Source organism: Micromys minutus (assembly GCF_963924665.1).
Source record: "Micromys minutus genome assembly, chromosome: 2".
NCBI lineage: Eukaryota > Metazoa > Chordata > Mammalia > Rodentia > Muridae > Micromys > Micromys minutus.
This window is the reverse complement of record NC_137971.1, coordinates 93,099,105-93,119,224: the sequence shown is the minus strand read 5'-3', so window position 1 is coordinate 93,119,224 and position 20,120 is coordinate 93,099,105. Positions and strand designations below refer to the sequence as shown.

At 51.4% G+C, this 20,120-nt stretch overlaps 3 protein-coding genes across 10 annotated transcripts; 1 reads left to right on the top strand and 2 right to left on the bottom strand.

The window, feature by feature from the left end:
- Positions 1 to 159: 159 nt before the first annotated feature.
- On the bottom strand, positions 160 to 3,230 carry ART5 (ADP-ribosyltransferase 5). Of its 3 annotated transcripts, none has more exons than XM_080911539.1 (5): positions 3,099 to 3,230; positions 2,683 to 2,839; positions 1,076 to 1,805; positions 584 to 616; positions 160 to 497 (listed from the first exon to the last, which is right to left on the bottom strand). In XM_080911539.1, exons 2-5 carry the CDS (start codon positions 2,740 to 2,742, stop codon positions 394 to 396), a joined length of 927 nt encoding a protein of 308 aa, XP_080767665.1. In that variant the 5' UTR covers positions 2,743 to 2,839; positions 3,099 to 3,230; the 3' UTR covers positions 160 to 393. The 3 variants fall into 3 exon arrangements, with proteins under 3 accessions (XP_080767665.1, XP_080767667.1, XP_080767666.1); XM_080911541.1 differs by having other exon boundaries at positions 160 to 494; XM_080911540.1 differs by having other exon boundaries at positions 2,683 to 2,921; positions 3,099 to 3,194.
- A 1,707-nt stretch (positions 3,231 to 4,937) lies between these two features.
- ART1 (ADP-ribosyltransferase 1) lies at positions 4,938 to 14,250 on the top strand. 6 transcript variants are annotated; one of them, XM_080912550.1, is made up of 7 exons: positions 4,989 to 5,027; positions 5,722 to 5,820; positions 6,376 to 6,463; positions 9,595 to 9,700; positions 10,017 to 10,782; positions 12,213 to 12,254; positions 13,846 to 14,250. In XM_080912550.1, exons 4-7 carry the CDS (start codon positions 9,638 to 9,640, stop codon positions 13,950 to 13,952), a joined length of 978 nt encoding a protein of 325 aa, XP_080768676.1. In that variant the 5' UTR covers positions 4,989 to 5,027; positions 5,722 to 5,820; positions 6,376 to 6,463; positions 9,595 to 9,637; the 3' UTR covers positions 13,953 to 14,250. The 6 variants fall into 6 exon arrangements, with proteins under 6 accessions (XP_080768675.1, XP_080768679.1, XP_080768676.1 ...); XM_080912551.1 differs by having other exon boundaries at positions 5,013 to 5,027; positions 5,755 to 5,820; XM_080912549.1 differs by lacking the exon at positions 5,722 to 5,820 and having other exon boundaries at positions 4,938 to 5,027.
- CHRNA10 (cholinergic receptor nicotinic alpha 10 subunit) lies at positions 14,246 to 18,369 on the bottom strand (the record flags this gene model as incomplete). Its single annotated transcript, XM_080912548.1, has 5 exons — positions 14,246 to 15,574; positions 16,012 to 16,544; positions 17,157 to 17,311; positions 17,635 to 17,780; positions 18,309 to 18,369. The coding sequence occupies 5 exons, from the start codon at positions 18,367 to 18,369 to the stop codon at positions 15,126 to 15,128; spliced, it is 1,344 nt and encodes a 447-aa protein (XP_080768674.1). The 3' UTR covers positions 14,246 to 15,125.
- Positions 18,370 to 20,120: the final 1,751 nt, after the last annotated feature.

Below are 20,120 nucleotides of genomic sequence, written 5' to 3'. Positions count from 1 at the left end.
TGATGGTGGCTGTGAGGCCCCCCGAGGCTGTTAAAAAGCATCAGGTACAGAGGTTATGACTAAGATGACCAGGAAATTAATTTTGGTCCCTCAACTTTCAAGCCTGCTAAGGATAAATGACATGATACAATAAACCAGTCATAAAAGCCCGTGTCTCTACACCACAACTCTGTTTAATTGAGCAGCCATTCAGTCTTTACCTTGCCTGTCCTAGGACGTCCCCGCCACACAGTGGGGTTCCCTCAACCCTGCCATGGCCTCAGGTCTCCAACTCTGGTTGGAGAGGTGGCCCCTAGGACTGGAACCAGAAGAAGCACACTCCTGTTTCCTGAGGCTGTTCAAAGCCCCTTCTTCACAGTAAGGTCATCAGTTCCCAAGGTTCCCGAGAGGCTTTCAGGGGCCAGCTCTGGAGAGCTGCAACTCCCCTGGGGCCAAGAGCAGCGTCTTCCCTGATTGCAGAGCCAAAGCCTCTGTGGAGGATGACTCTGGCTGCCCTGCTGGAGAAAGGAGAAAAGATGGCGAGGTGGGCAGTAGGGCCAGGAGAATGGGAACAACTCACAGAGGAGGCTAGAAGGCGACCTACCTCTTGAGGACACACAGCCACGTCTCTTCTCCCCTGCAACAGATAGCATAGTGGGTGACTCACATCCCACTTGTCTAGGGCCATCCCCTTTCCAGTCTGTCTTCCTTCACCTCAGAGCAGGCCCTTGCTTCCTTTGAGCTTTGTCCCAGGCCACTTCTCCGGGTTGCCTATCCATCCTTGCTCCTCGTGGGTACACAGCCATCACTCTTCCACCTGTCCCTACCTCCACAACTGAAGGCGCTTTCCTGCCTTGTTGAGCTGGGAAGCAGCATGGCTTCCTTCTCTCTGTTCCTTGGTCTATTAGGTACTACGGAGGACCCTTCTGAGAAGACAGTTATCTGAGGATGTCCACAGATCTTGAACTCTCACAGGACCCGGTGGGACCTCAATCTCACTAACCAAGTGGTTCCTGAAGGCTCTGGGGACTGGGTCAGGATATACTTGGCTTCTCTCGCCCACCCTGCCATTCTCAGTCTCCCATGAATTGCTCACCACCCAAATAGGCGCAGTTAAAGTGGCTGCAGGTCTGATTATAACTCCAGAGAGTCACTATGCTCTGGGCTCCATCCTGGGAGAACCCAGTGACCAGGAAGACTTCATGTGGGGGTATCAGCACCTCACGCTCCTCGGGGAAGACAGACAAAGCCTGGATAGGAGCCCCGAAACAAGTCCTTAGATTGAAGAAAGTGCCATTACCAAACCTGCGAGCCACTCTTTCATCCACAGAGCTGGAGGCAAACTGTCCTAACCGGACAGAGTCCCCCAGCCTCTTGGGTTCAAAGTGAAGGCTGCCCACACCTCGGAACACAACCTCCCCGGCTCCCTTACTACACCCTCCAGTGCCCCGCAGCAGCTGCAGGGCCCGGGTCAAGTAGAAATGCAGGGCCTTGAAGGGGAAGTGCCTCATGTAGAGCTCCCGGGAGCCACCTCCTGTCCGCACGGCCTGGTTCAGCTCCCAGTACAAGGTGTTGGATGAGTTGGTGTACACCATAACGGCTACGCCGTGCTGGGCTTCGAAGCCAGGGGGTAGAGTAAGCTTGTGACGCCGGTGTGCCCAGGCCTCTTGTGCTGCTTCCCAGGATTCCCGTAGCAGGGCGTGGCATGCCATCTCTTCCTTTAGCAGCAAACCTGCTTTCTCCTCCATCTCCTCGGAGCAGCCCACATAGGCATCATCAAAGGTATCTGGAACCAGACTCAGGGGCAGGATAGGAACAGCTTGGACCTGTAGACATAAGCAGGGAGGTACCACAGAGGTAAACCTACACGTTTAGAACATTGGCCAGGGAGTGCTGACGGCAGATTTACAAGTTTTCATTGCTACGCCCACCCGCATATCTGATGCATGCGATTGGCAAGACCTGAAACAGGCACATCTAACACAGGCAGTGGAGCCGGACAGCTGTGAGTTTAAGCAACAGCTTGCTAACTGTGGGATCTGGAGCAATCTCAGGTCATTGCAGGGCAATGAGGAGAACATAAGGATCGTTGTGGCCCAACCTAAAGGAGCTCATCTCAGCGTTCCAGTAAGAGGAGAGTCTGGTTGGCTCTATGTTTTCCTGGCTCCGCTATTCAGCATGGAGGCAATGTGTAGCCAGTGTCTGGTCCTTGCCCTGGTCCCCATCCTTCCCAGGCATTTCTCATCCTTCGGGAGGCCCTGCAGCTCAGTACACATCACTGTCGGCTCTGGGATTCCTGCATCCTCTCTGCTTTAGAAGATTTTATCTTAAACTCAAGGGGGGGGGGGAGTTTTATTGACCTCAGCACAACCATAGTCCCAGAGTGTGATGGGGGTGGAAAGAGGGCCTGCCAGCAGCACACTGGTGTGCACAGGGATTTGCCTGCACTGAACCTGTGCTGTCACGTGGGAAGGAGGGATAGCAGGGAAGGAGATTTCATGCTGGGATCCAGGAGTGCAGGAGTGGTATTCTGGGAAAGAGATCTGGCACTTGGACTCTTTAATGCAACAGAAGTTCCCGAGGATTGGGAGGAGGGAGGAGAATCCTGGGGGTGGTTTCCTTTATCATTCCTTCACCACCACCACTTTCTCAGCCTCTGAACCACAACTGACTTTGTTGGCAGAGGACAGTCCCTAGAGTTACCTTCCAGAGGGTGTGCAAGCCGAGGAAGCTGAGGACCATCAGCAGATCCTCCAGAATCATCCTCGGAAGCGTCTCAAGACAGCTGGATCCTGATTATGATGAAGCCAGTGGAGGGCGGTGCTGGCTTGGATGGGCTCCAGGACCTTCCTTCTTCAGCCTGAGTTAAAGGACCTTTAACTAAGGGTCCTTAGTTAAAGACTGGAGCTCAGGATGGACGAGGGGCGGGGCCGAGGGCGAGTCTAAGGATGGGCATAGCTTCAGATTTTACTATCCCCACGTCAGCCCAAGTCTATGACTACAAGATGGTCCCACACCCAGGGTCTCCAGGATTTCTTTGCGATGGTACAGGCGGGGGCAGTTACGTGGCTCTGCCTGGAGAGGGGCGGGGCAGGGAGGGGGCGGGGATTAGGACCCACCTGAAGGTAGTAGAGAGCGGCCTGGGGCTTGGGGCTATGGTCCTTTGCCTCAGACCGCTGACCTGACGAGAGCTGAAGTGCCGGCAGACGTTGTGCAGATCCCGGACAGCGGACAGCTGAACAAAGTCCCCGGGGCTAACTATAGCCCCTGGACTGGTAACCCGACACCTATCTTCCCCAACAACAGACAGGGGCGTGGGAGCTGGACTGGCAGAGTCCTTGGGTGCTTGAGGGGCGAAACTCTCCTTCGTTTGGACGATAGATTCTTTCCGTAAGATCTGAGCTAGGTCAAGGTTGGAGGAGGAGGGACTTGTGAGACTTGGCCTCTCCAGTGGCCCCGGGCCGGGGCCAGGGCCCTCAGACTACCAGGCCACGAAGCCCCTCGAGGGTCGCTTCTTGTACATCACCCTAGTTAAGTCGTCAAATCTGTCTTATTTGTATATGACACACGTTGGGTCACATGCACCAGCATCAAACCTCTACCCGCAACCCCTACTCCTTTCCCCACTCGTAACCCTTGGTGTTCCTACCCTGGTCTGTAGGGCAGGGGGCATGTAGAAGGAAGTGTTTGACGTTCAGTGCTTAGATGTTCAGGAACAGCCCCACCCCCCACCCCCTCAGACCTTCCCTTTCTGGACCTCTCCAGCACAGGTGACCCCATGTTTGTAAACACAGCTTTCTCTCACACCTCCTTTGGACTTGACTATAAATAACCTAGTTCTGAGTTTCAGATGCCCAGTTGTGTGTAATGGGAGAAGGATTCAGCTTGCAGGAAGGTGAAGGAGGGATGTTCTCAACCAACATCAAGGGTTAGAGATGCCTCCTGTTGGGGCCAGCATAAACATACAATAGGACCTCTCGGGTCCAGCTCATGAATTTACCTATCACCATCCCTTTACCACCTCATACTGTCAGAAATAAAATTTCCAGGCTGGAGAGATGGCTCAGTGGTTAAGAGCACTGACTCCTCTTCCAGAGGTCCTGAGTTCAAATCCCAGTAACCACATGGTGGCTCACAACCATCTGTAATGAGATCTGATGCCTTCTTCTGGTGTGTCTGAAGACAGCTACAGTGTACTTATATAATAAATAAATAAATAAATAAAAACAATAAATAAATAAATAAATAGAAACAAAGTTTCCTTCACCTAAAAGCCGTTTTTTTCTCCTCCAACCCTTCCTGATGGCTAAAGAGGAAAACAAACTATGTCTGGCAGTGATCCCTTCCTTCCCTACTGACCCCATCCTTCTTCTCTGGGAAGAATTCAAGTACTTGTAGTTTCTGGGACAGCAGATGCTGTTTGGGGACAGCCTCTGGCTTGGGTGTTTTCTTATACCCTAGCACCCGGAACCCCAAAAGTGGAGTCAAATCTGGTCTCGGGTCAGGGATCCTGACAGTGAGTCAGAGATCCATCAGGAAGCCAGGCTCTCTAGAGCAGAACAAAGCTTGGCGTGGTGGTACATGCCTGTAATCCCAGCATTCAGCAGGGGAGCTGAGGCGAAAGGACTGCTTTAAGTTCAAGGTCAGCCTGGACTTTGTGAAAGAAGGCAATAAAACAGCAACGGACAACAGCATAGACGGAGGGGGAGATGCAGGGAGATGGGGAGCCTTCTTGGCTCCCCAGAGTCCAGAACCAAGCCTGGTGAGGAGGCTGCTGTCCCAGTTCCACAGCACCCCCCGGGTGGTCCCCACTCTCTTCAGCAGCTCTTATTGTTTTGGGAAGCACACTGGCCCAGGTCACACTGGGGAGAGGCTAGTGTTCCAAAGCCTGGACAAGGGGACAGCTTGAAATAGATGGAGTGTCACATTTCTGAGCAGCTGTGTGGGGAAAGAGGAGGGGTAGGGAACAGACAGTATAAAAGAGAAAGCTGCCCTCCCTGCCCTGTCTGTCACGGGAGACCAGCTTTGCCCACCATGGAGAAGGCGAGGTAAGGCCAGAAGGCTACCTCACCTCCTTGAATAGAGAACAGGAAGGAAACTTTCTCATATTAAGTCAAGGGTATTAATAAAGTTTTAGGGATCCTTGGATCCTAGGAAGGTTTGGGATCTTTGAGGAGAGACTTAGGGTCGTCTTCCCAGGAGGAACTGTTGAGTGAGGGCCCAGAGAGAAAAGCTAAGAGCCGTGGGTCCGAGGATGGGGGAAAATACAGCTGCGAAAAGGGACTTTTAAGCCAGATTCAGCTCTCTTGTGCCAGAGACTAAGTTAGAGGCCAGTCTGGAATACTTAACAAGACCCTCAATAAAATAAAAACTAGGGGGCATTCCCAACATCCCAGATCAATCTCTGCTGCATTTCCCCCGACTCTGGTCACCACGGAAAGCAATCTGCTGACTCTGAGAAGCTGTCTTATTGGCAACACCTCTTATGCTCAGAAAGCCTCTTATTAGCCTTGCTTACCAGAGATGAGGGTGAGGGTAGGGGGTGCGGTGAGGGTGGGGGGGATGGGGGGATGTCTTCCAGCACAGACCAGAGTAAAACTAAGCCAGGGCTGACTGTAGAAATGAGGGTATGTGGTGGACACGGGCAGGCTTTAGTGAGGCTTCAGTTCTCGGAAGGGAGCACTGACAGACAGGGAGCACTGTCTGAACAAGGGAAGAGGCAGGCTTCCACTGATTTTCCAGGAGTACTGACTGGGGTCGTCGTCTTGTCTGAAGGACATGGAGGGCTAAGTAGCTGAAGCCGGGGGACCGGAGCCTACGCTGCCTTCGAAGCTCAAGCGGGTATAAAACCTCTGGGCGTGGAGGGCGGAAGCCCTCCCTGCCCAAGGAGGTGATTGACGTATCTGCCTTCAGGGTGACAGAACCTGACCCAAAAGGGAATAATACATGGGCGCCAATCTTTCCAGCCCAGTGCAGTGTTTATGTAGATTTTACTTCCTTAAGCAAGCACTCTGGTGACTTTACCTAGTCCTGGGGATTACTGCTGGTTCCTACACAGGTCTTGGGGGAGGAGCGGGGGTTAGAGGTGGGAGCAGCACTCAAGAGAGGCAGCACAGAGTGAGTGACATGGAGGCCCCAAAGGATTCTGGGGCCTTTCTGAAAGAGGCGAACCCTGAGATAAGCCTGGAAGAATGAGAGGCAAGAAGGATAGGATAGCTAAGGGTAGGGAAACAGTAGAGCCTTCTGGAACTTTGTACTGTACTGTAGGCACCAAGAGGGATGAAAAGGGTTCGGGGGGGGGGGAGGGGTCACTGAGAAGATCAAGCAGAATAAGGTGAGGTTGCCATGGGGTGCAGAGGGGGTTTTACTTCATTTTGCTGCTTTGTTTTGAGACAGGGTCTTGCGTATCCCAGTCTGGCTTGGAACTCTCTGTGTAGCCTTGGTCTCCTGATCCTCCCTCCCTTCTTGAGCACTGGGATTTCAGGCAAGTGATACCATGCTTGACTTCTAGGAGGTACTGGGAATCAAGCACAGGGACTTGTGTATGATAGGCAAGCCCTCTCTGCTTTTTGGTTTTTGGTTTCGGTGTTTGGAGTCAGTTCCTCTAGGTAGTGCGGGCTGTCCTAGAACTCTTTCTGTAGACCAGGCTGGCCTTGAACTCACAGAGATCCTCCTGCCTCTGCCTCTGAGTACTGGCATTAAAGGTGTGAGCCACCACGGAGGCTTTTGTTTATTTATTTATTTTGAGATTTAAAAACGATGATGTGTGGGTGAAGTGTGTGTGTGTATGTGTGTGTGTGAGAGAGAGAAAGAGAGAATAAATGTGAGTTTATATATAGTGCATGTGTGCAGAAGTCCTTGGGGGCCAAAGGGGGCATTAGATCACCTGGAACAGGAGATAAAGGTCTTTGTGAGCCTTTGGTGCTGGGACCTGAACCTGGGACCTCTGTAAGAACAGTCAAGTGTCTTGAGCGGCTGAGCCACTTCTCTACCACCAGCACCCACGCCTCTTAAGATATACTATCATCTTTTCTCTCTTAATTCTCATTTCCGCATTTTCGGCATTTTGAGCTATTTTTTCAGTCAGTTTTGGCGCAGAAGATTTTTAAAAATATTCTATTTTTAATTATGTGCATACTTGCATGTCTGTATGTGGGTATGTGCACCTGAGAGGCTTCACTAAGGTCAGAATTACCAGACTTCCCACAGCCAGAGTTCCAGGCAGTCAGGAGCCATCTGGTGTGGGTGCTGGAAACTGAAGTCATGCCCTCTGCAAGAGCAGTCTATTCTTCCAACCACTAAGCACCCTCTCCACCCCCACACAGAAGGTTTTGAAGCAGGTAAGGATGATAAGCAGGGCTGCACTTTAGCGACATTGCTCTCCCCAGGGTGAATGAATGCACTAGCAGGGCTGAGAGGGGGCAGGGCATGGATGTGGGCCTGGACAAAGAAAGGGAAGGAGACTCCAGGAAGCAGCTTGGACATGAGCTGGCAACTGCAGTCACGAATGATGAATGATTGAATGGGTGGATACCCACGTGACCATCCTGAGAAACCAGGGGACCATGAGTGTCTTCTCACCGGAGCTAGGCTAAGCTGTGTTAAGCCTAAAAACTAATATGAAAGGATTCTAGGGTTTCTCGCTGAGCCCAAGGGCCAGAAGCAAAGAACCTCATGAACCCCCAGGAGCCTGTCTTGAACACTTAGGCTTGCCTTCCCGATTCTCTTGGTTTCTCCGGCCCATCCTCCCTGGGGAAATCTCACCTCTGCCTGACTTCAACATTGACGATGCACATTGCTTATTTTAGTTTTTGAGACAGAGGAGTCTCATGGAGTCCCAGGACGGCCTTTGGCCCATCATCCTCCTGTCTTGGCCTTACACCTCAGTTATGTACCACCGCGTCCACCCTTTCTCTGAGTCACATCCATCCCAGTACCCCCTGAGCCCCTGGGCTAGGGAGTGGCAGTGGCACTGGATAGATGGCAACTGAGTGCAAGAGAGAACTCTCGGAGTGGTGATGCAGCACTCCAGCACTCTCTCTCTCACACTCCAGACCACCTACATGAAAACTAGAAAGGGGTCAGTAGGCTAGGCACAGGGCACACCTGTGATCTCAAAAACAAAACAGAACAAGCAAGACAGGAGAAAACGATCCAGGAAAACACCAGTGGACAGTAGCAGACAGTATCAGCAACAGAGAGACAAGGAGAATACTCTTTCACTGGTGGTAAAACTGGGTCCTTTTTGAACCATAGTGTGGCAGGGCCTATTCATACAAAGGCGTCTCATCTCTGTGTAGTGGTGCACACCTGTAATCCCAGCATGCAGGGGGAGGAAGCTGTTAGATCACCTGAACTGCATTTACACACACTGTAACTGACAGGCTTCCAGGAGCCAGCCTGGGACACAGAGTGAGTAAGTTTGGCCTGAACTGCAGGGTCAGATTCTGCCTCAAAACATTATAGAAAAAAAAAAAAAAGCCACGCGTCCACTCAATGGTTTAACTGCACCATGAAACACACTATGAGGCCATTGGAACAGGCGAGGGAGATGTGAGGGAGCTTACTTGGAAGGAAGCCCCTGATGATGTTTCTTAAGGGGATGTGTATATTAAGCACTTTTTTCCTTTGAAAAACAAGTCAATAAATCCAAAACATTTGAACACTGTGTGTGAGTGTGTGTGTGTGTGTGTGTGTGTGTGTGTGTGTGTGATATAAATCTAACACATATACACTCTGAAAGACAGCACTGTCACTCACCGTCCCATGCCACGGGCAGGAGGATGTAAGGCTGGAATGGGGCCGTCAGTCCACACCCACCTTCCTATATCCAGCATTACTTCGCACTACTTTGTAATAAAATCCGTCTTTTGGGGCTGGAGAGATGGTTCAGTGGTTAAGAGCACTGACTGCTCTTCCAGAGGTCCTGAGTTCAATTCCCAGCAACCACATGGTGGTTCGAAACCATCTGTAATGGGATCTGATGCCCTCTTCTGGGGTGTCTGAAGACAGCAACAGTGTATTCATATAAATAAAACAAATAAACCTTCCTATTCATTATGCCTGCCTTTAGGAGGTAGAAACAGGAAGGTCAAAGGCTAAAGGTCATCTTTGGCTCAATAGCTAGTTTCAGGTCAGCATGGGTATATAAAACCCTGTTTAAAACAAAAACAAGCCAACATAGAAAGACAGACAGACAGACAGAAAAGGGCATCATTTAGCACTAGTTTAGAGATGTCTGTTCTGGTTCTGACCCAAGACTGAGCCTCCTTAGAGCCACTGTGGGCCAGTGTGACTACCCTCAGGGGTGCCAGAGACTGTAGCTCCTCCATCCTACCTTGCCTGTTCCAATGGCTGCATGTGTTTCCTGGTACAGTTAAAACATTGAGTGGGTGCATGTTTTTTTTTTTTGTTTTGTTTTGTTTTGTTTTGTTTTGTTTCCATAATGTTTTGAGGCAGGATCTGACCCTGCAGTTCAGGCCAAACTTAAACTCACTCTGCGTCCTGGGTTGGCTCCTGGGAGCCTGTCAGTTACAGTGTGTGTAAATGGCAGACAGTAGGTGTCAGATAACGTTAAATAAAGGGTAGATAGAGATTAACTTCCTAATTTTCCAGATGAGGAAAAAGAAACAGCAGCTTGTCCAGGGTCACCTCCAACATGAAGATTCCTGCTATGATGTCTCTCCTACTGGTGTCTGTGGGTCTCAGGGATGGAGTTCAGGTATGGTCAAACTTCACCAGCAGCCTGGCAGGTCACGGAGCTGCTGACGTCCCTAAATCCTGGGAAAAGGAGCAGAGGGAGATATGTCCTGTGCTTCCCTGGGGACCCATCTGTCTCTCTGAGGAACCTCCTGAAACCCTAGTCTTAGGGAACCCGCAGCTGGTGGTTCCCAATCCCCCTTCCCCCTCCAGATGTATTTGGGGGAGCTTCTTGTGTTCTTTGTAGACAGGCCCAGTCTCAGAGCAGGGGAAAGCTGAATGAAAGCTCATTTTCTTAGGGACTGCCCTCTCAGTCCTTGATGCTCTCTTACTCTCAGGTTCAAAGTTACTCCATCTCACATCTAGACATCTTTTCTCAAGAAATACCCCTGGACATGGCCCCAGCGTCTTTTGATGACCAGTATGCTGGCTGCCTGGCAGACATGACAGCGGCCCTGCCAGATCTCAACCACTCAGAGTTCCAGGCCAACAAAGTATACGCGGATGGCTGGGCTCTGGCCAACATCCAGTGGCATGAGCGCAGGGCCTGGGGGTCCCTGGGGGGCTCCTTGCCCCCACCGCCGCCGGGCTTCCGGGATGAGCATGGGGTGGCGCTGCTGGCCTACACCGCCAACAGCCCCCTGCACAAGGAGTTCAACGCGGCAGTGCGCGAGGCGGGCCGCTCCCGGGCCCACTACCTGCGCCATTTCTCCTTCAAGACCCTCCACTTCCTGCTCACCGAGGCCCTGCAGCTGCTCCGGAGTCACCGATCTGGCGGGTGCCGGCAGGTGTACAGAGGGGTGCACGGCCTGCGCTTCCGGCCAGCGGGGCCTGGCGCCACCGTTAGGCTGGGGGGCTTTGCTTCCGCCTCCCTCAAGAACGTTGCCGCCCAACAATTTGGCGAGGACACCTTCTTCGGTATCTGGACCTGCCTCGGGGCCCCCATCAGGGGCTACTCGTTTTTCCCTGAAGAGGAGGAGGTGCTGATCCCCCCTTTCGAGACTTTCCAGGTGATCAATACCAGCCGACCTGCCCAGGGTCCTGCACGCATCTACCTCCGCGCTCTGGGCAAACGCAGCACGTTCAACTGCGAATACATCAAAGGTGAGGAGCGAGCCAGGCCGGAGCCAGGCCAGCCCTACAAAAAGATAGGCTTCTGGTATCTGCCAGGAACTTTGACAAATTCAAGCCCCAGCCCCCAGCCCCAACCAAAGGAGTCACACATAAATAATAAAAGCAACGGGCCACAAGCTTGGGGTGGCTCACACCCGTAATAACAGGACTCAGCAGGCTGAGGCTACACTTGATTTCCAGGTAATAAAAGCGATGGGAGTTGGGGGTGGTGGTGAGAGGCTCACACATACAAGTACGGAGGAGAAGCAGCCAGGGCTTTTGAAAGGATAGGCACACTTGGATCAGGCTGTTGTTCCAGCGGGAAGCTGGAAAGGAAATAATTTCTGGTCACAGTAGTGACACCAAGTCATTTGTTGGCAGAGCCAAGTGAAAAGGGAACCTCTAGATGGCTCATCTAGTCACGGAGCCCGGCTTCTTCAGTTCGGTCCCCAGAACCTATATAAAGACAAAAGGAGAGAACCAACTCCACAGGATTGTGTCTGACCACCACAAAGGAGGAAACACCTGTTTCTTCCACCTCACACATATTAATAATAAATAGAGTAAAGTTTAAGAAAAAGAATTGGGGCTGGAGAGATGGCTCAGTGGTTAAGAGCTCTGACTGCTCTTCCAGAGGTCCTGAGTTCAAATCCCAGCAACCACAAGGTAGCTCACAACCATCTGTAATGGAATCTGACGCCCTCTTCTGGTGTGTCTGAAGACAGCTACAGTGTACTCATATAAATAAAATAAATAAATCTTAAAAAAAAAAGAAAGAAAAGAATTGAATAAAACTCTTGACCTCAGCTTTTGGGAGGTGCAATTTTACCAGATGGAATGGCAGATAAATACAGTAACTTGCCCTGCCCAGGGATGGGGTTGGGGAGATAGCAGGTGGGTGGTGTGCCCCTATGTTCCAGTTTAACCGTGCCAACCTATGGTCATTAGCTTGTCAGCTGTTCCTCCTCCCCTGGTCTATTCTTCAAGCTAGAGGAACAACAATGAAGAGGCCCCTAGTGAGCTAAGTGAGGCCTGACTTTCACAGCTAAGAGGCAGACAGCTGGCTTACACGCCACAGCTCAAATGGGAGGAGGTCCAGTGAGGCTCAGTTCCCACCTTGACTAACACCGTGAGCCATGAGGAAGGCAGGCCAAGGATATAAACCAGTTCCCCCCATCTAGGGTATAGGAAAGTGAGCTGGGAGTGGGGTGAGCAGGCAGTCATAGTCCAGGGGCCAGGAGTGGGTCAGAAAGAGATCCTGGCTTATACGGCTGCCTCCTTCTGTCCATGGCTCAGGTTAAGTGATCTAGGGAGATCCTTGCCAAGGCTGCAGAATGACAGAGAATCAAGGTTTGCTCATTCTGAGGGGTCCTTTCCCATCAGAGGGCTACTGAAGTGCTGATCTTTCTCTCTTCTTTCAGAAAAGAAGTGCAGGTCTGGGCCCTGCTGGCTGGATAGCTCAGGTAAGAGAGGAAGACATTTGAGCAGGCTGTCCTGAGGCTGGACCCTCACTCGATTGCCCTCTTATTGATTTATTGATTGGGTTTTTGAGACAGGGTTTCTCTGTGTAACCATGGCTGCCCTGGAACTCACTCTGTAGACCAAGCTGGCCTTGAACTCAAGAGTTTCACCTGTCTCTGCCTCCCTAGCAGAGATTAAAGGCGTGTTCCTCCACTGCCAGGCCTACTGCTCTCTTATTCTTATAAACCCACCTCCTTGCCTAAGAAGAGCCTGCTCTCAGTGAGACAGCAGTGGGAATCAGAACTCAGTGACCCTGCTACTGTCTTCAGGGCTCCCTTTGACCTGTTTTCCAAGGTCAAAACCTAGAGATGCTCCATGACTGTATTCTAGTCTGGGCTAACTATTCTTTCTCTGTGCCTCAGTTTCCTAGTTGGTAATAAGAAAGGCAGATCAAAAGACACCTGCATCTCTTTCATCTGAATCTTCTCTCATGCACCTGCTGTGCCAGGGCCTATCTGGGCCACCACTTATTTAGGTGGGGAGAAATTACTTCCATAGAAGAATTAACACCCCCCCCCATAGCTCTCAGCCACACTTTCTACTCTGTCCCCAATGTTCCCTCCTTCTAGTATCTGTAACCAGTGGGCAGGAAAGATATTCAACCTCTGTTCTTTCCGCTCTCCTGGATAAAATAATACTCGGGGTTCCAGGTACTTTATACCATGAACCCTCCACACAGTCCAATGGCATTAGTTCAGTTTATTCTCCAGACAAGGCTTCTCTGTGCTGCCCTGGCTGTCCTGGACCTGTAGACCAGGCTGGCTTTGAACTCAGAGATCCATCTACTTCGACCTCTGGAGAGCTAGGAATAAAGGCATACACTAACTTGTCCAGTATCAGCCACTTCTCTAGAGGACAGAAAGTAGCAACCCGTCCTTCCCCGCACGGATAGTTAGGAATCGTGTCTATAGCCTGGCTGCAGAGGAACTGTGATGCCCACCACGACGGTTCCTACCTCTGCCACACAGCCCTCCAGCAGTAAAACCTAGAATACTATCTTCATGTGGTAAAGAGAGGCCAGAAACCAGTCGCATGGTCAAGGTGGCAAAGTGACCAGAAGCTGGGTCTCCAACTTCAAACCCTTGGTTTTGGTTTGGGGATAGAGGAATTTCCGACGTAGCCCAGGTTGTCCTAGAACTCATGTGTAGTTCAGGCTGGCCTCAAATGGGCCATTCTCTTGCTTTAGCCTCCTGAGTGCGAGGACGCTGGGCAGTCAAACTACTGTGTCCTGCTTGGGCCTCTCTGTTCAGACGGTGCCCAATTTGAGACATTGGGAAAGTTAATAGTTTTTGCCTCCACACTCCCACCAGGATGACATGCCCGGGGTTCAGCATCAGCAGATCTCTCAGAGATCAGGGGACACACCATAGTGTCGTGTGTCCCCTTGTGTCAGCAGATGGCAGGGGTCAGAGTCTCCTCTCTGTTTCTCATTGCACTTTTGGGTTTGAGTCTTTCCAACTCAACTCTGTCAGTCTCTCTCTTTCCTCTTCACATCCTCACGTGGCTCCCAAATCTCTCTTTTTCCTTTCCTAGCCCCAGGCTCCCTCTCTGCCTCCTGGTCTCTTCTGCTGCTGTTCTCTTTCCTCGTGCTGAGGGTCCTTCCAGAGAATCCAGATCTCCAGCAACCAACCCGATGTTGACAGACTGTGACTCTGGTCACCTGTGTGCCCTAAATACAGCAGGATCCTGGTGAACCAGTACATCTCCAGGGAACTCTGGGGCGGTCTTTGGCAATTGCCAGGCATATTGGTGGAGACACAGAGGAGAATTTGAAACTGAACCTCACCCAGGGCTGTAGGAATGGGACTGAGACTCAGCTTGGAGCCTTCAACTGTCTGTGGGTGATTGGCCAGGGGCCAAGCTGGGGTCACTTAAGTACCTTTCATATAAAGGTATAAGCTACCACTACCAGGCTAATAAATGTGCTTTTAAAAGAGATGTCATTTTTGCATTGATCTGTGAGTTCTGAGAGTCCTGCCTATAAAGACAAACTGAACTTGCTTCCGGTTGTGGGCCCCAAGAAGACAAGGCATGGGGGAGGTGCTGGGAACGCTCCTATTTATTATGGATTGAAGCTCTGGGTCAAATGTCTGCACAGCCGGCTGCTCTGGAAACTAGACAGTGAATTCCCTTTGGGGAGACCCTAAGCAGAGATAAGCAAGATGGGAATCTGTAATAGAAACTAAGGGTGACGAGCAAATGTGTAGCTTTGTCCCTTTAATTAGTAACCTACACTCTAGCCAGGCATAGTGTCACCTGTGTTTGGAGAGGCAGAGGCGTGTGGATCTGTGTGGGTTCAAGGCCAGCCTGGGGTACATTGTGGGTGCCAGGCTAGCAAGGACTACATAGTGAGACTCTGTCTCAATAGACAGAAGTAACCTGGGTTCCCCCAGCTAATAGCTATGATTCCAAGTTTAGACACTGGGGTGGTTATTTTAAAAACTTCTGTACCTCAGGCTACAGAACTTAAGGTTATCCTCCTGTCTCAGCTTCCATGTGCTGGAATTACAGGAGTCTATCACCTTGCTAAGCTGCCATTGAGTCTTGTCCTCCAAGTCTGTACTTTGACCTTAATCATGTTGGGATTAGGGGAGAGGCAGGCTTTAGATCCCCCTCCATTAGGGCAGTAGATCACACAAAGACTGGGCTGTGAGGTCAGAAGTGCTGATCCTGAAGAGGCGTCTCTGACTCTTAGCAGCACTTTGGGGAGACACTGGCTAGTATATCCGAGTACCGGTAACTACCTGGGCTTTGCCATCCCTGCCTCAAGCTGTTGAGGTGACCACAGTTCTCCGAAATCCTGTTCCTGGCTCTTACAGGGCTTGCACCAGTACCAGGAGGCTCATGACCAGAGCCATGCAGAAGAAGATGCCTAGGAAAAAGCGGTCCATCACTCTAGCCAGACGCTTCCAATCTTCACGGCGGCGCTGGGCAGCCCGGTGGCTGCGGAAGGTGTTGGCAATGGACGTGACATGATGCAGAAGGGCTTCCTGGTGGCACAGACACCGTGGCTCATGACAAGGGCCCGCTGTGGGACCTGGTGGAGGCTGGAGGCTGGGAGCTGATTCTAATGGCTTGGACTGCCCACAGGGCTCTCCTCTTTCCCGCACACACAGGCCTTTGGCTAGGTGTCCCAGCAGGAGGACCCGAGCCCAGGCAGGCACTGGATGTGCATTAGGGCCACAGTAATGCAGATTCATGATAAGGATGGTAAGTGCTGTGGAGAATGTGACCATGGTCATAGTGGCCATATAGTACTTTCCTGTGGGACAGAAAACATGGTGAGCCCCAAACTGGAAATGAAAGAAGGCCCTCGAACCCAATGAGGGGAAAGATGAAGATGAGGGCTAAGCTCACCCCACTTCTCATTCCCATTAGGGCTCTGAAGATATCTACTACCTATTCCCCCCCCCCGGGGGGGGGATCGTATAGTGATTGCAACCTGAACAGATACTGGTCCTGTCTGTACACCTGGATTGGCTGTTCTTTGGTTCATAGTACTGCTCGTTTGAGGGGACAAATGTCAAGTCACAGGAGAATGCCTGGCACACAGCCATTACTCACTACAGTTTGTTTTCTACGACACTGGGCACCAGATCGTCCTTCATCGAGGCCCCAGCAGAGAAGGGGTGTTCTCCCAGACAGATCTACCCTCTCTCATCCCCTGCAGGGGTCACTCTCCCACGCCCTCAGGCTCACCGATGAGTGGCACGCTCTCTGCAGGCGGCATGCTCTCAGCCAGGATCAGCTGGAAGACGGTGAGCGCCAGGAGCACCGTGACACCCAGAGAAACCTTCTCTCCGGAGTCAGCAGGCAGGTGGAAGGCCAGTGGCGCCAGCAGGGAGATAAACACGCAGGGCAGCAGCAGGTTGCACACATAGGCGGCGGCGCGGCGGCGCAGCAGCAGAGTGAAGGTTACGTCTGGGTAGGGCTCAGAGCAGCAGCCGTAGGTGAGCACACGCCTGCGCGCTGGCATGCCCAGCACGCGCCATTCCACGTTCTCGACGAAGTCGGCCAGACTGGCGGAAGTGCCCCGAGGTCGCACATCCAGCTGGTGCCCGCCGTGCGTCCAGGAGCCAAAGGTCAAGCCGCAGCGCTGTGCGTCAAACGGGAAGGCCGACACGTCTACACGGCATGAGCTGCGCGTGATGGCCGGTGCGTCCCAGCGCACAGCGCCATCGTGCCGCACAACCACGTTGGTGCTGGCCGAAGCAGGTGGCTGTGTATCTGCCCTGTGGACAGGCGGGACGGGATTCACCCGGGTGAATTCACCGGATTCATGAACAGGGTGGATCTATGGTCACGAGACGGGCTTTGGTGGTCAGGGAAGCACGGTGGTGTGAGCCTCATTCGGCTGGCTCATTTAGGTCTTTTGAAGGTCTAGAGGAGGCAGCGTTTGAAGGCGTGAGAGGACCTGGAGCAGAGTTTAAAAGACCTCTGCAAACCCAGAGCCTCACACTGACCTAGGGAGTCATTCGTAGAACTCATTATATGAGAGATGCAAAGCCCCTCAAGGGGGCATGAAGGACTAGGCTGTTGGCTGGTGAGATCTCAAGTGGCCCCAGAGCATGGGAAGGTGGAGCTGCCACAGAGGAGCATATGGACCCTAGACGGTTGTCTTTACGAGCTACATACAACCGGCTTGGACCACAGAGCAGGTTCCCCGCAGCCAACAAGCTTGAGTTGGCCTGAAAGTGACATGGAACGGTGAAGAACTCCTTAGAGGGGGCCAGGGGCAGGTTTCCTTGATGTCTAAGCAACTCTATTATGTGTTGGGAAAGGGATTGTTGCATGTCAAGGGAAAATGGGTGATTCTAAAGAAAAAGGGGGCAAACAGGAAGTACTTGTTATAAAGGACGATGTCAGGTCGCCACACTAGACTGCTGGGAATTCGGATTGCATCCAAGTCACCGTAGTCTTTGGGGTCCCAGTGTAGGTAGGCATCTGTCCACTCCTGCCGGATCCACAGGTACAAGGTCAGCACCTGGTTTCTTTCATCCTGGCAGGGGGCAGACAACGAACTCGTGAACAGACACTCACTGTCTTTTTCATGCATACTCCCTCACAAAGCTCTCTAGTTAGTACCCACAAACCCAGTTCCCATCCAGGCTTGGACTGGTGTGCCTTTGGTGGGTGTTTCAATCTCTGGTTAATCCCCCTGATAATTCCTGCTTAGGAACTGCATTCAGTAAATACCAGTTTGTAAAATCTTGGGCCATCAACAGGAGTTAATGCCCATTGTCATTATTAACACATAGAAAAAGGATAATTAGGGGCTAGCCCTTCCTCCCTTGATACACACACCCCACCACTACATCATACCATATCAATGATCTGAGACAATGTCACCTCCAGGGTCACATTTAGAGTCTGGTCAGTGTCCGCCACTGGTCTCAGGGCCCTTGTATAGTTGGCAAACAGGTCACGAAACAGCTTGTGAGCCAGTCTACCTTCAGCTCCCAGGCACTCTGGAGGGTAAAGGAGAATTTGACTGTCATCCATCCAGGATCCTCCACCCCCCCCCAGCTGGACCCTTGTCACCTGTTCCATGGTCTCACACATCTCTGATGCTGTGTGACATTTGCTCATATGTATTCAGATATGCATAGGAGTCAGAGGAGAGCATTGGGTTTCTGGCTTTATCACTTTCTGCCTTGTTCTCTTGAACAAGGTTCTCTTACCAAATTTGCAACTTACCCCCCCCCCCACTTTTCCCCAGCTAGTCTGGTTGGCCAATAATCCCAGCAATCCTCCTGGCTCAGGTCCCTACAGCACTGAGGTTATAGGGTGTCTGAGGCCACACCTGCTTTTTTTTTTTGTTTTGCATAATGTCCCCCACCCCACCTCAGCAGGTAAGCCTTTCTTTCTCTTCAGCACCATCTCCTCTACATTCCCCAGACAGCTTGCTCTCAGCAGGCACTGAAAAGAAATGTGGGGACTGGAGGCTTGGGGTGGACAGGAATAATAGCACTGTCAGAAGAGGCCTTGTTCCTTACCTGCAGGGAGAAAGAGCAACAGCAGAAACCCCAGGCCCAGGTAGTGGCTCCTGGTTCCCATGGCTCTACCACAGCCAGAGGGTGGGCAGGTCTTTAGGAGAGATGTAGGACCAGGTCCAGTGGCAGTGATGGTGTGGACAGTACCTGGAATCAGATTGTGGTTTTCCTTCCAGCCAGTTTGTACCTGCCCTCAATACTGTACCTGGCCCTTGTATCTGCAGGTTCTCCTTTGCTGTTCCCTGCCCCTCTGGCTTCATTTTCTGCCCCTTTCCATATGACCAGTGCCCTCTTTTACCTCTGTCTCAGTTTGATCTCTTCCTCTGTAATGGTCTTGGTCTGTTTTCTTTCCCCTCTCCTCCTTTCTTCTCCTTTTACAGAACCCTAAACCCTCTCCAATCCATTCCCTGTACCTGGGCTCTGAGCAAGCCTGCTGCTCTCAGCAGAATTGGGCCAGGAACTCTTATCAGGGTTTGAGGCACCGGAGAGCAGCCCCTCTTCCTCTTTTATTAGCTTAATTGCAGGTTGGCATACGGTGCCCATGGGAACAGAACAACTGAAACTGACACCTGAGGGTGCTGGGTCCTAAATTATTCAAATTGTGTAACTCAGCATGAAGGCTCATCCTGGGGGTTGGGAAGGTTTAGAGATGCCAGAATCTGAAGGTGCAAAACATTAGACTCTAAAGGTATATGGGGCTGAGGCCTGTGAATGAGAACTGTACCCCCTCTTCCCAGTTCAGCTACGTTCTTTGCTTGAATTCTAGAGGCTCCTTTTAGGCCAGCACCTTTCCTCCTAGTGAGGGACTCAAGTGTTTTGTGCCAGCTAAGGTCTGCCCTCCTCATGGGAGTGTGCCGAGTCAGACCACTTTAGACGGCTCTGTGAAGCATTTCCTCAGTCCCTGATACTCTACCTAAATGCTGTGGACAGGTAGGAAGGGTTGATCAGGGTTAGGATTAAGGTTAGGGATTAGAGGTTAAAGGTCACAGTGAGGATTATGCAGTTAGAAGACTTAAGCTTTAGAATCCTGGGTAGCTTAAGACACAAACTTCTGCCTCCCACCTCCCAAATATTTGGGTTACAATTATGTGCTTATCTTCCAGTTTTTGTGCTGGCCCTTAAGTCCCAATGTAGCCAGGATGACCTTGAGCTCCTGCCTCTTCTTCCCAAGTGCTGAGATACAGGCAGGCACACAACATATGCTCAGTTTATGCAGCACTGGGTTCTGAACCGAGCTTCCTGCATGCTAGGCATGCAACAGTGAACTATAGCCCAGCCTTCCTTTTTTATACTAATAGAAAGGCAACACTGCTTGCCCTGAGAGCAAGTGCTTCCCGCGTGTGTTGGTGTGGTTTCAGTAAATAAAAGAGTGAACAAAAAGCTTCTGGTCCCATGGTTCTCACTCTGGAGCCCCCCAGCGGGGAGGGGAAGGCCACTGAGTGGAATGTGCTCGCCCTGCTGTTTCTTAATCATACAGGCCTGCTGCTGCGAACAGCCCTCTCCCAGCTGTTTCCCTGCCAGCAGGGAACTTAGCTCATATTCCCCATGGCCCCGTATGACTCAATAACTAATAAATTATTAGATTTATATGTTAAATCCTCAAGCCTTCCACACAATAAGCTTGTAACCAGTTGACAAAGATATAATTGACCTATAGAAATCCACACCTTAGACTGATAGGCTGGGTCCAACTAGCTACCTAATGACCTTATCCTACACTCTCAAACCAGTAATCCTTAATGACACTAGAACCCTGAGCGGTCTCTGCAGCACATTCTTTTTAAAAAACACCTTTGGCACAAGACAAATTCCCTG

Excerpts from the sequence above, each read along its gene's own strand:
- ART5 (XM_080911539.1), bottom strand. The coding sequence starts at position 2,742 with ATGATTCTGGAGGATCTGCTGATGGTCCTCAGCTTCCTCGGCTTGCAC. Across the intron at positions 617-1,075 it reads TAACTGCGCCTATTTGGGTG|GGGAGAAGAGACGTGGCTGT; the intron begins GTGAGCAATTCA and ends TATCTGTTGCAG. Across the intron at positions 498-583 it reads TGGCTGTGTGTCCTCAAGAG|CAGGGCAGCCAGAGTCATCC; the intron begins GTAGGTCGCCTT and ends TCCTTTCTCCAG.
- ART1 (XM_080912549.1), top strand. The coding sequence starts at position 9,638 with ATGAAGATTCCTGCTATGATGTCTCTCCTACTGGTGTCTGTGGGTCTC. Across the intron at positions 9,701-10,016 it reads GTCTCAGGGATGGAGTTCAG|GTTCAAAGTTACTCCATCTC; the intron begins GTATGGTCAAAC and ends TCTTACTCTCAG. Across the intron at positions 10,783-12,212 it reads CAACTGCGAATACATCAAAG|AAAAGAAGTGCAGGTCTGGG; the intron begins GTGAGGAGCGAG and ends CTCTTCTTTCAG.